General features: G+C 50.4%; 1 protein-coding gene across 2 annotated transcripts in view; it reads right to left on the bottom strand.

The window, feature by feature from the left end:
- USP10 (ubiquitin specific peptidase 10) overlaps window positions 1-14,239 on the bottom strand; it is a 319,435-nt gene that overhangs the window by 93,259 nt on the left and 211,937 nt on the right. For both annotated transcript variants that reach the window (XM_086945847.1, XM_086945848.1), the window contains one exon: window positions 2,457-2,640. In XM_086945847.1, coding sequence (XP_086801973.1) covers window positions 2,457-2,640 — 184 coding nt within the window. The remainder of the gene's footprint in view (window positions 1-2,456; window positions 2,641-14,239) is intronic.

The raw sequence follows: 14,239 nt of genomic DNA, 5'->3' as shown, positions 1-14,239 counted from the left end.
ACAATCCAGAGGCCTAACCCAAACACCTTCTTGAAATGAATCCAGACCACTTACATTTTTCAAGTCCAGGAAAAGGGGTAGCATTTATATTGCAAGAGGAGAGGAGGTTGCGTCTACCTGTAAGCGATCCCCCTCTATACAGCCATACACTTCATGGGCATGATAACAACACTGGAGGTCGGATCTGAGAAGTTCTTCCATATAGGAAATCTCTGGACAACAGCAAGAGATTATAATATCAAAAGAGGCCTGAACTACATTTTTTTGCTACTCTGGTTATGTCCATAAACGTTGAGGGTTTTGAAAAGGGCACTGAAAATAGCTTCTAGGAGGCAGCAGGGTCTGTGACGCAGGCAGTGCGGAACACAGAGTTGGAAGGCACAAGCTTCTTCAGAAGCAGCATGGAGTCAGTCTGAGTCAGCGCCGGCAAAATAACCTCACCCACAGGACTGGCTCCACCCTTGTGCACTTGACCAGGGCTAATGGGGCTGTCCAGAAGAGATCTAGCAGGGCCTGCTGGAAAGTCTTGACATGTTGGGGGGCTGGCAGATGGAGACCAGGTTCATCTTTTTCAATACCTAAATCAGCTCAGATGAGGAGGAAGAATCTGGCACCGACAATGGTTTCCCAACAGTCCCCGGTGCAGAACCTGTGTAGTCTGCTGCACTTGTGTTTATCACTGGAATAAAATAGACTTTGCATGCCATCATCTGTGGAACTTCAATCAACGATTGCATAAGAAACTATTGCTGATCAAAGAGACTATTTTGTTTGGATAAGAGTAACAGTACCTAGTGCGCTTCGGTGCGTTGTTGGATTTATTGTACTAGACTGCATTTTGTGCAGCTTACTTGATTTATACCTAAGGTGGGTGGGTATTATAGCACCACGGGAGCACCATCTAATAGGAGATTCATCAGATTGGGAATGAGTAAATTGAAGACCGATTTATAGATGTGCAGACATTTAGGCATATCCACCACGAGATTATACAATCAGGCAGGTAGTGTCTAACATTCGATGGTGAATGCTTCACCGTCAACCAGTGAAGCGAGAGAATGTCTGGGTATCCCAGGGGTATGGGGAGTGTCTAACCTGGTCAAGCACATGGGAGATTGAGGAAGGCACTTGCTCTCTTCCCCTGCTGGAGCTGATGACCAAGAAAGAATCACTGCAGTCCCCTGTGAGATGCACTCGCTCTCACTCCCTCCAGCCTTCTGTATAACAGACGAACTTGCTTCTCTGTACAGTTAGACTCCACAGATGCCATGCTTATTATTCCAGGACAACTTTCGCCATTTTAAAGCACTTATGAAACAGAGTCACCAGGGCCACCGAGTTAACAGATTGCGTGGAGGTAAGCCCAAGACTTAAAGGAAGAAAAAAACAAAGAGCACAAAAAAAGACAAGCGATAAAACCAGCCACAAAACATTGAGGTTTCAAGCAAAAATAGCCTTTCGGAAGGTTGTTTTCGGTAAGGTAGAAAAAAACAAACTGCTTGGCTGATCCTGCAGGGCATGATTTAACAGAACTTCAGAAATTCTTAAAGGTGCAGCCTCACTTTAGCACTCTTTGCAGTCTATGCTGGAGACTACATTTTCATTTTTGTTTTCCAGCTCAGAAGGTGTAAAAAGCAGTGGGTTTCCAGTCAAAAGTAATATATGCCCGATTTAATTTAGGGAATGCATTTCTTAAATCCAAGAGAAAAGATAAAGAATACCTACCACTAAGAATGCGTATTTCCTGTTAATGTGTATATATTTCAAATAAAATAAAAACATTTTTATGTAAGGTGTTTCGAGGAAACCACAGGCACCTACAGACGCCCAACTGCTAATACATATCAGAAAGAATCATATGATGGAGAAAGAGCATTAGTGCAACATTCGCATAGAGAATCTGGCAGCAATCTATAAAGGGTTAGGAGTGCGCCAATGTGATTGCCGTTTCTGGTGTTCTGACGCCCTCCAGTGGCCTTTTTCTATATGACTTATTAGTGACTTTTTAAGACTCTACTTTAGAACTGTTGAATGTCTTATCTGATTTTTTATTATTCGGCCAGTTTTGTTATGAAACATACATTTTTGCCTCCCATATTGTTGGCACTAAAAGTTATTTTGTCCCATTAAACAACTGTCTGTTAGATTTGTTATGTAAACACCTTGGCCAGTTCCGGAGATTGCCTTGTGGCCGAGGAATCCATCCATCCATCTTTTGGCAATGAGAGAGCTTAGTCGGAGCTCATATAAAGACTGTGGGTTGTCGAGTCTGCCACTGGTCATTTTTCTTTACCAATCTATTCCAAAACCGGGTTATAGTTCAAGATTATTAAACAAAAGGCTATGCATGCTATTTTGTAATTTTATGTAAAGTGGTAAAAGGCCAGTTAAGATAATATGCCAATGTACAGGTCAAAAACGCAATATAAAAAGTAATGCTGGGAAAAATACTATACCTTATGTGGCCACCAAATATGTCCGTAATTAGTGTCTTGACAAAATCCGCCTGTCGAGTGACTGAGGATTTGTTGCGGGGCCCAACCTGCTCCCACTCCTCCTCGCTCCCTTCCCCGGGCTCATCCAGGAGGTGGAGGTACTCGTTCCCTGGCTGGGAGTCGGGGCCGTTAGAAACCGCGACGTCTGAAGGAGAAAAGCAATTGAAAGGGTGAGAACAAAGCTCTTCAAGAATACTGAGCAGATAAGAAAAGATTCAACGCATCCTTTTACACATTTACGCTCCCGAAATAATGTTCTCCTTCGCAAAACACAAGCTATGATAAAGTGCGAGAAATCGGCTCAGGGCAGAACGGGCATTGGCAATGCATATAGGCAAAACCTATCAATGCATTGTCAATCCAGACCTAAAAATTCAAGTACGTTAATGTCTGCCCTCCTCCCAGCTGTGGTGCTTCCGGAGAAAAGCACAAAGCATCTGGTTATCTAAGAAACGTTTATAGCATTATACTGGCATGTGTGTGGCACCTGAAAATTCAAGCTCAGCAGCTGGATAAACAAAATGATCACAGCTATAGTGGGGGCAAGCAATATTTTGTGGAAGCACACAACTACTACCCAATCGAAATATGTACTCCTGCCTCCCAACAAGTGGGCGGAGCGAAAGCCCCACTCCTGGTGGACATAATAGGTTGGCCACAGGTTTGCTGTTAAACCAGACCATAAAAAGTGACCAAGCAAGTTTGATTGGCGCGCAATCTCCGGTCAGCTCATCTCCACCTGCTGGTCACCCCCAAAGTAAAAACTAAAAAGTTTGGCGGCCGCAGATTTGCCCACCTGGCCCCCAAACTATGGAATCCCCTTCCCCTGTCAGTTAAGTCTAGCTGTTCCCTATTAAATTTTAGGAAGCTTCTGAAAACCCGTCTTTTCACCCAAACCGGTTAGCTTGTTTCCTCACAATCCCTGCACTCTTTCTTCTAGCGCCAGGAAGCATATGGTGTCAGTGCGCTCTATAAATGTCACTTAAGATAAGATAAGATTGGTAACAAACATTGTATATTTCAGAGAACATCTCCTTTAAAACATGTCAGCACTAGTAGAATACTGAAACCTCGAGTGAACAGAGGCAACAAAGTTAATTATCAAATTGCTGATCCACCCATTATTAAGGCAAATGGGGAGAGAAACTTTGAACAAATGAAGAGGAAGATGGAGCTGTCCATCTGTTTCTTTACAAGTATTTAGTGTATATTATTTAAAGTAAGCACGAGCATGGCTTGCAAATACTTTACACAGTAAAGGAACATGAGGACCCTACTCGGGATAGCAGTGAGACCAGGCCTGTACAGACGATATTTATATTACATATACACGAGTCATGGCACACACCCATAACTCAATAGTGCTCCTGCCTGTCCTATCCGCTGTCGACAGGTCCTGCTCTCACCCAGTTCCCTCCACTACCCTTGAATAAGTCTTTGACACTGATGAAAACCCTCAAATCTGGGACTCCTTCTGACCCATGTCCGGCCAAGACGCTGGCAGCTATTGCCAAGGTAATTAACCCAGCCGTTAATTCAGTTTTGAATACTGCCCTTCAGGCGGGAGTAATGCCTGAGAGTTGGAAAGAGGCCAAAATCCTCCCCCTTTTAAAAAAACCTGCGGCCGATCCATTGGTGGCCAGTAATTACAGACCTATTTCCTTAATATCATACTTCTCTAAGGTCCTGGAGAGTTGCACAAGTTACTACTTGTGTAACAATATATCTGTAAGAGACATTAGTTAGTGATAGATTCCTTACCTTAGAATATCCCCAGGCGTCAGACTGGATCCGGAAAGTTTTGCGTAGCAGTACCCTTGCGCGTCGGTAGGCGTCGTCTGCGGCTCCGCGTCCGTCGTCGGCGTCGTGGGCGCCGTGATGACGTCGGAGTACTTAGACGCCGTCTCCGCGTGCTGAGGTCAGTTCTTAGCCACAGCTTTTCCGCGCCAGAAGCGCAGAGCCATGACAAAAACCGACACTGGTGCCAAAAAACTAGGGCCCTGAAAGGGGATGACCTTAACCCTAGATATCGGTTCGCAGAACGGGGAGGATGGGTGTGTCGGTAAGGAATCTATCACTAACTAATGTCTCTTACAGATATATCATTACACAAGTAGTAACTTGTGCATCTGAAAGAGACACGTTAGTGATAGATTCCTTACCTTAGAATAGATACTCCAGCAATACCATCCCTGTGGTGGTGGGTCTGCGAACCAATAACTACACCAGAAAGTCCTGGAGAATGGAGCGGCCAAAGTAGCCGTCCCTCCGGACTTGACTGTCCAGGCAGTAGTGCCTAGCAAACGTGTGCAACGAGGCCCACATAGCTGCCTGGCAAATGTCCTGCAAGGGCACACCTCGGCCCAAGGCAGTTGTAGTGGCCGTGGCTCGAGTGGAATGAGCCCTCAGCTCCTTCTTAGCCAAGGAGTAACACGCCTGGATGCACATGATAATCCATCGAGAGATGGTCCTCCTGTGCACCGCTTTCCCTTTCTTAGCGCCCGCGTACCCAACAAAGAGTTGATCATCCACCCGGAACTGGCGTGTGCGATCCAGATAGAACGAGAGCGCACGTTTTGGGTCCAGACGGTGGAGCCTCTCTTCCTCTCTCGAGGGGTGCGGAGGCGGAAAGAAGGTGGGCAACGTGATGGACTGCCCAATGTGGAAGGCCGTGACCACCTTAGGCAAGAAGGAGGGCCTAGTCCTTAAAACAACCTTGTCCGGATTGACTGAAAGGAAAGGAGGCTTACAAGAGAGAGAGCCTGGAGCTCACTCACTCTCCTGGCAGAGGTGATGGCTACCAGGAAGGCAGTCTTCAAAGAAAGAAGGCGAAGTGGACAGTTATGAAGTGGCTCAAAGGGAGCGCACATCAGAAAAGTTAGAACCAGGTTCAAGTCCCACTGAGGCATCACGAAGGGAACAGGAGGAAAGGAATGAGTGATGCCCTTCAGGAATCTGTTGACAATAGGGGACTTGAACAAAGAAGGTTGGTCAGGCAGCCTCAGAAAGGCTGAAAGAGCCGAAAGATAGCCCTTGATAGTGCCCAGAGCAGAGCCTTGCTGGGCAAGAGAAAGAAGGAAGAGGCGAACCTCAGAGAGAGGGGCATTGAGGGGATCCACAGCCTTTGCTGTGCACCATGCCACAAATCTGTTCCACCTGCAGGCGTATACCATTTTTGTGGAGGGACGCCTGGTTGCCAGAATGATGTCGCAAACTTCAGGAGGCAATTCAAATGGCCTCAACTGTCGCCGCTCAATCTCCATGCATGGAGGTGGAGACTGGACAGGTTCGGGTGGAGGACCGTCCCCTGCTGCTGCGACAGAAGGTCCTCCTGAAGAGGCAGACGAACCAGGGGATCGACTGACATACTGAGTAGCTCGGGATACCAGTACCTTCGTTCCCAGTCCGGAGCCACAAGGATGACTTGTGCCCGGTCGCGCTTGATCTTCTTCAGCACTTTGGGCAGAAGAGGTATAGGCGGAAAGGCGTACAACAGACCGCAGCTCCACTCGCGACGAAAAGCGTCTCCGAGCGAGTGCCGCTTTGGAAATTCCAACGCGCAGAACTGATGACATTGCGCGTTCTCTTCGGTGGCGAATAGATCTAACCAAGGCTCTCCCCATCGCAGAAAGAGGCCTTGCGACACGTCCGAGTTCAGACGCCATTCGTGATCCATCGAGCACCGACGGCTGAGTTCGTCCGCTCTGGTGTTCAGAGAACCTGCCAGGTGTTGAACCACCAGAGTCACGCCCTGATGTTCCAGCCATTGCCAGAGGCGCAGAGCCTCATGGCATAGGGTCCACGACCCCACCCCGCCCTGTTTGTTGCAGTACCACATGGCGGTGGTGTTGTCCGTGAACACCTGCACTGCACTCCCTCGGACAGACGGGAGGAATGCTTTCAGTGCCAGACGAATCGCCCGCAGCTCCAACAGGTTGATATGGAGCCGGGACTCCGCCGGAGACCAGAGTCCTCTGATCTCCGCCTCTCCCAAGTGGCCTCCCCAGCCCTGGAGGGACGCGTCCATCACAACTACGTGCTCCGGTTGGGGAAGGGAGAGGGATCTGCAGTTGACCCAATCGCGGTCCGTGAGCCACCACTGCAGCTGTCTCGCAGTGCCCTCCGAGATCAGGACATGGTCGGACAGGTTGCCCCGGTGCTGGGCCCACTGAAACTTCAGGTCCCACTGCAGAGCCCGCATCCGCCACCGTACGTGATGCACCAGAAGGCTGCAGGAGGCCATCAGCCCCAGAAGCCGCAGCGTCAACCTGACCGAAACCCGGGATAACGGCCCGAAGATCGGAATCAGGGCCTGTATATCCCGAACCCGCTGTTCGGGCGGATAAACCCGAAACTGCGCCGAGTCGAGAACAGCTCCGATGAAAAGGAGCTTCTGAGAGGGGCACAGGTGTGACTTCGGCACATTGATGGAAAATCCCAGCCGGTGCAGGAGATCCGCCGTAGTCTGGAGGTGGTTGACGACTGCCTGGGGCGAGCCCGCCTTCAACAACCAGTCATCTAGGTAGGGGAAGACTGAAACCCCTAACCTGCGCAGGTGAGCTGCGACCACCGCCATCACCTTCTTGAACACCCGTGGGGCGCTGGTAAGGCCGAAGGGGAGCAAGGTAAACTGAAAGTGCTCGAGGCCTACCGTGAACCGCAGGTAACGTCGGTGGGCCGGCAGGACGGGGATGTGGAAATATGCGTCCTGCAAGTCCAACGCTACCATCCAGTCTCCTGGGTCTAGGGCAGCCAAGACCTGAGCTAGCGTCAGCATTTTGAACTTCTCCTTCCGGAGGAAGCCGTTGACGTTCCTCAGATTCAAGATAGGGCGTAGGCCCCCTTTGCCCTTCTTGGGTACCAGGAAGTAGTGGGAGTAGCAACCACGTCCTACTTCTGGCCCAGGAACGCGCTCGATGGCCCCTTGGCCAAGAGGGCCGACACTTCCTCCTGCAGGAGCCGCAAGTGATCCCCCGATACGAGGTGGTGTTGCGGTGGCATGGCTTGAGGGGTCGTCTCGAAGGGGAGGGAGTAGCCCCTTCGGACGATCTGCAGCACCCACCTGTCCGAAGTGACTGTGCGCCAGTGAGGGTGGTGATGGCGAACCCTGCCTCCCACTGGCGTCACATGGGCCGAAAAGCACGGACTAGGAGGGTTTAGAGGCGGATGCTGCGAGGGTAGGTGTGGACTGGCTCCGCCTGTTTCCCCGACCACCTCCACGGCGGTTTCCACAGCCGCCGCCGCGCTGGACGACAGTTTGCGGCGATTGGCTGGCGGCACGTGTGGGGGCGCCCCTTCCCTGGCCACGAAAGGGACGAAAGGCACCCATTTGCTGGCGCGGGGCCGAGAGGCCCAAGGACTTGGCCGTAGCCCTGGAGTCCTTAAAGCGCTCAAGCGCGTGGTCTGCCTTGTCGCCAAAGAGGCGACGGCCATCGAACGGCATGTCCATGAGTGTATTTTGGACGTCTGCCGAGAAGTTGGCGGATCTCAGCCAGGCGTGGTGTCGTATCGCCACCGTCGTAGCCATCGCTCTGCCCAGCGAGTCAGTAGTATCCAGTCCACACCTGAAATTATACTTCGCTGCGTCCCGGCCTTCCAGTAAAGCTTGGCCGAGTTTGGCCCGTACCTCCAACGGACACTCTGGCAGCACTTACACCCACTCTCTGTGGGAAACGGTGGCGAAACGGTTCAAGATGCATGCGGTGTTGGAAGACCGCAGTCCCAAGCTGAGGGACGAGAACACCTTTTTGCCATAGGCCTCGTACCTCTTGGATTCCCGATCAGGGGGAGCCGTCGGGAAGGCGGTCTGGGAGTTAGAGGCCTGGATAACCAGACTCTCGGGGTGGGGTGGGTGGACAGGAAACATGGGTCGCCCGGGGCCGGGCGGTGGCGTCTGGCCACGTTCCTATCTACAGGCGAACCTGTAGCGGGCCTGGACCAAGTGCCCAAAAGAACGTCCGTCAAGGCCTCATTAAACGGCAGCAGAGGCTCCATGGAGCATGACTGCGGCTTAAGGACCTCAGTGAGGAGGTTAGTCCTCATGGCCGCGACGGGGAGCTCAAGGCCCAAGGCCTTAGCAGCCCTCATCAACACCACACTATATGTAGCGCCCTCCTCCGAAGCCACGGTCGGAGGAGAGACGAATCCAATGTCTGGAGAGGTGTCCAGGCCACTGGCCTCCCCAAGGTCTCCTGTCCAGTCCATGTTAGACTGACATTCCCTTGTCAGAGGGTCCTCAGACCCCTCCCAACTCTCCTCGTCCCCCATCTCCTGAGATTCAGGGTCATAAGCGAATGAGGTGGGTTCATAGAATTGAAATTCTCCGAACGGCATCGAGATCGGCGGCCACAGGCGCCGTTCCGACGCCGGAACCCAGTGAGAGGAGGCATCGGGGACGGCGCCGCCCGAGGACGACGCCGGAGGGGACACCACACGGACCGACGCCGGGGGGGGTCGTAAGGTCCACCGGTGACGATCCAGCGCCCGACGTGGGCCTAGCGGCGCCCTGCGGCGTCGGGCCCGAAGGCACCGACGACGCCGGGGCCGCTGTACCCTGCGGCGCCGAGCCCGAGGGCACCGGCGGCGTCGGGATAGTGGGGCCCTGCGGCGCCGGGACCGAAGGCGCTGTCGGCGTCGAGGCCGGAGCACCCGACGGCGTCGGGGTCGTAGCCCCCGACCCGCTAGGGCCCCCAGACGGGTTCACTGGGCCCGTAGGCGCCGCGGAACCCGTCGGAGAAGAAAGGGACCTCATGGCCATGAGGAAGCGCTCGATCTCCTCCGGCGTCGCGTTCAGCCCAGGGACCGGGGGGTATGGGGCCGAACGCGGCGCCCACGACTCGCGAGGAGCCGCGTGGGCGGTGTCACCCGAACCCCCGGCCGCATCGTGCGAGCGTCGGGGGGAGTCAGAAGAGCGATGATGTTTCTTCGACTTCTTATGCTTCTTACCTGACGACTTGGACCCGGAGGAGTGGCGCCGACTCCCGGAGCTGTGACGGCTCCGTCCCCGCGACCTGTCCCTCGACCTCCCGTGGGACTGGGACCTCACACGGCGCGGGGCCGACTGGCGGATCTCGAGTCGCCTGCGGGACCGCTCCCGCCTGGCCTTCCTCGAGAGGGCCAGACAGTCGGAGCAGGCCTCGTCGTCATGGTCGACGCCCAAACACATCAGGCACAAGCGGTGGGGATCCGTAACCGACATGGTACGGTCGCACTCGTCGCAATGCTTGAAGCCGGGCATCCCTAACGGCACCGTCGGAGTCGTAAAGACTTCAATATGGATCAAAAAAGATCACAAAAGTTTAGTCAAAAAGTGACTAGGGAACTGCTCTTTCCAGATCTGCGCTGGCTGGCACGGAAAAAAGAAGAACTGACGTCAGCACGCGGAGGCGGCGTCTAAGTACTCCGACGACGTCATCACGGCGCCCACGACGGACGCGGAGCCGCAGACGACGCCTACCGACGCGCAAGGGTACTGCTACGCAAAACTTTCCGGATCCAGTCTGACGCCCGGGGATATTCTAAGGTAAGGAATCTATCACTAACGTGTCTCTTTCAGATATATTAATTCAGTAATCACTGAATATGCTGATTCTAACTCCCTCTTCCATCCAAGCCAATCGGGTTTTAGAGCCAATTTTAGCACAGAGACTGCCCTCCTGGAAGTCGTGGAAACTATTAAAATCACCTTGGATAAGGGAGCAGGGCGGCTTTGTTGCTACTTCATCTTTCCGCGGCCTTTAAAACTGTGCCCCATAATGGACTTCTACGAAGGTTCCAAAAGGGTGGGATCGGAGGCACAGTGTTAAAATGGTTCGAATTCTTTTTGAAAATTCGCCAACAAACCATTTGGTGCACGCCTTTTTCGGCCCCTATGCCCCCGATGAGTGTGGGGGTCCCTCAGGGCTCAATTCTTAGCCCAACCATGTTTAATCTTTACATGGAGCCTCTGGCACAGTTGGCTGAGAAGCATGGGGCTAAGATAGTGTCGTATGCTGACGACACACACCTACTGTTCACTTGTGGAAAGGGCTCAGAATTCAACGGCAATGAAATGAACACTTGCCTATCCAAGGTGTTTTCCTGGCTCAGGTTCAACAAATTGAAGTGCAATCCTGAGAAGTCAGAAATAATGCTTTTCGGCTCTCAGTCTTGTGACCTCTGGCATCACTGGTGGCCGCAGGACATGTCTCCTCCCACTTCAGCTGTCATGACAGTAAAAAATTTGGCAGTCAAACTTGATGACTCTCTCTCTATGAATGGCCAAATTCAATCAGTGGCGGGGACCTGTTTCGGGATGTTGAAGATGTTGAGGAACTTTTCGCCCCTTCTTCCGGTCCCCCACCGGAAGACGATTGTCCAAGCCTTGTGGTGTCGAGACTGGATTATGCTAACACTTTGTATCTTGGCCTGCCGAAATCCTTACTTGGGCGTTTTCAAGTGGTCCAAAATGTGGCGGCCCGAGCTATCTTTTCGTCTGCGCCTAGAACTCACTCTACCCCTCTCTTAGCCTCCTTGCATTGACTACTGATTAAGAACCAGATCGTCTTTAAATCATTGGTTCTGGTTTTTAAGGCCTTCCATAAAATCGGCGCCCCATACCTTGGGGGCAGACTGCAACCCTACATCCCTTGTCAAACTTTGCAGTCATCATCTCAGTCATTGATCATCACCCCTCGTATTCAGCTCTCCCGGATGGGTTGTAGATCTTTCCAAGTGCCAGCCTCCCGCCTATGGAATAGCTTCCCCTCTGCCCTGAGGAAATTCCCGGACCTAATCACTTTTAGACGGAAAGTAAAACTTGGCTATTCCAACAACAGCCATAAACTGAGCTCGGTGGGTCTCTTGGTACAGGCGGGTCTTGTTTGCCTCAGCGCCAGGATACTCCATGGAGTAGCCACGCGCTTAATAAATAACATAACATGGTCCCCTAGGGGCTGTACGACGGCTCACCTGTCATTTCTGTAGATTACTGTAGAATGCTGTGCACAGACATAGCTGGCTGCCTGAGATGACTTGAGTACAGGGTCTAGCCTCATCGAAGGCCCAGGGTGCTGTGCATGACAAAACTGTGCACAGCATAGGTTGAACTAATGTGACCGGGTCAGGCCCAAGGTCTGTGCGAGAGTTCAGCAGTAATGCAAATAATTTACCATATGGGTGACGTTATATCTTGGTACATAATTGGGACACAAATGAATACTTTACCTAAACATTACTAACTAATTTTAGTGCTTTTTACGTTTTGTTTTGTAACAAATTCCCTTTAACTGCTTTGTTCACTGAATTTATATACATACACACACATTGCCCATGGACCCCGCAATGCAGTGTTCTCTTCAATAACTTCATGGCTATTGTTGCAGTGATATTTTCAATGAGGTCATGAGAGGTAACATGTGGGGTAATTAGAAGTGCATGCAACATTGTGCATTATAGTTACTGTTGGGCACAAGTTCAAGTTACTTGAAATAACTAAAACTGTAGAATTTCAGCAGTTTTGTACGTTTAAAATGGCATGTTTTATCTGAAATTTTCACCTATCTATATCACTTTAACCATTGGATTTTTCAGTGAATTTCTAGCTCTTTTAACGTAAAGTAATATTTTATAACCATACGCAAAGCTAACTGTTAGAGGTATTGATGACAGGAACCAAAGTAAGTAAAAGTACTGCTTTATTGGCCATCCACTCTCCTCACTTGCAGTAAGATACCAACATTCTACTGTCAACTCCAGGTGGGAGAAACCAAGGTGAGGGGAAGAGGAGGGAGGGAAACGGAACAAACCATTAATACAGGAAGGAAGATTATAACACATCTCCCTCCCTATACAAAGAGGCACTATACACAGAAGGAACCAAACTTACGAAATCATTTGGGACTTGACAACTTCGTTGCAACTCCACCATTACCCATTCTCAAGGAGAACGACATTGTTGAAAGCTTTCACAATGTGGCAAGGATGGTACAATTTGCTCTGTGAGGTTCCTTTACGCTTCTCTTGACCTGCACCACATCCCCTAATCTCCACCTAGGGGCTTTGACCCTGTTCCTTTTGTCATATCATTCTTTGTATTTAGCTTGGTGCTGGTCAACCTTCCTACCCATGTGCTCGGTACTTGGATGTAGAGCCCTACCTCCACACAGCCAACTAGGGTTGAGATTGGTGCATGATTCTCCCCCTGAGGGAAACAAATGGGGAAACCCCAGTTACCAGGTTAGGCTTGGTGTTATATGCCCACAAACAGTCCCGTAAAGATGATTCAAGGTCAAGACCGTTGGCAGTGGCTAGTTGAATATGTTCCTTTATCAACCTGTTAGTCCTCTCAACCAGGCAGTAGGCATTAGGACAATATAATGCAGTCAATTTGTGTTTGATGTTCAAGTGGTTTAAGAATTCCTTCATAAGTTGAGACGTAAACTGTACACCGTTATCAGTGACCAGGGTGGAAGGTATGCCCTCTTTGGAGAATACGTTTTTGAGGAAATCCAGGACTGTACTGGCGGTTATTCGATAAACAAATTTCTGAGACACCAAATGGGAGGAATAGTCGACTAAGACCAACATGAATCTCTTCTGGACGCCCAGGTTGTTCATGGGACCCATAATGTCCATGGCTAGTTTACTCCAAGGTTTAGTGGGTCCTGTAACAGGGGACAAAGGGGCCTTACATACAGATTTAGACTGGTCACTAGTGGCACAGCTGACACAGTCCTTCACTAGCTGTTCTGTCATGGCATCCATCATGAGGAACCAGAAGTTGGCCCGAACTCTACTCTTGGTAATGCGGCGTCCCAGATGACCTTTGTGTGCCAGATCCAATATTCTTCTACTGAAACTCACAGGTGCTACAACTTTGGTTTTACAGTCGATTCTGTCACATATGATACTCAATTTGTTCCTGACTTCCCAGAAGTCTTTTAGTTCCTCTTCCAGGTCACTGCATCGATTAGGCCCCCCTTCTCTCAATACACTTCAGCCTTCCCTAAACCTTGTCCTCTTCCACGCTTTTCTTCCACTCTTCTTCTGTAATGGCAGGGTCTTCTAAAGCCATAATGTCTGTCCAGCATTTCCCCAGGTTGCTCCATTTCCAAAGGTGTCCTAGACAAGAAATCAGCAATTTGGTTGTCTTCACCAGGGACATACTCAACTTTGTGGTTAAAATTCTCTAATCCCAGGATCCATTTTACAATTCGAGGAATACAATTTTCCATACCCTTCACATCGAAAATGGAGGTAAGAGGCTTATGGCCTGTACGAATGGTGAAGTTAAGCCCCCACAGGAAGAATTTACAATGCTTCCCCGCCCAGAAATACGTCAGGGCCTCCTTTTCAACTACAAAGTAATTTTTCTCAGCTGTTGTCAGGCAATGGGATGCGAAAGCAATAATTCTTTCCTCCTTCCCATTTCTTTGGGATAGGGTGGCCCCCAATCCCTTGTTGGATGCGTCTGAAGTGAGGATGGTTTTGTTTTGTGGATCAAATACCCCTAAAGCTGGCAAACTTAAGATCTCTTCTTTGAGTGGAACCACCACTGACCTATGTTGTTCATTCCATTCAAACTCATTGTTTTGTTTTAGTAATTCTCGCACCGGTTCACATTTGGATGCAAAGTTTTTAATGTATTTGGCTATGTATTTCATTAACCCTAGGAATGACTTGAGCTCATCCTTGTTTTTTGGATATGGAGCGTCTCTCACAGCACTGAGCAGGTTGTCTTTAGGCCTAAATCCTTCTTCTGAAAT

Source organism: Lissotriton vulgaris, chromosome 12 (genome assembly GCF_964263255.1).
Source record: "Lissotriton vulgaris chromosome 12, aLisVul1.2, whole genome shotgun sequence".
Classification (NCBI taxonomy): domain Eukaryota; kingdom Metazoa; phylum Chordata; class Amphibia; order Caudata; family Salamandridae; genus Lissotriton; species Lissotriton vulgaris.
This window is presented reverse-complemented; position numbering and strand designations above follow the sequence as displayed.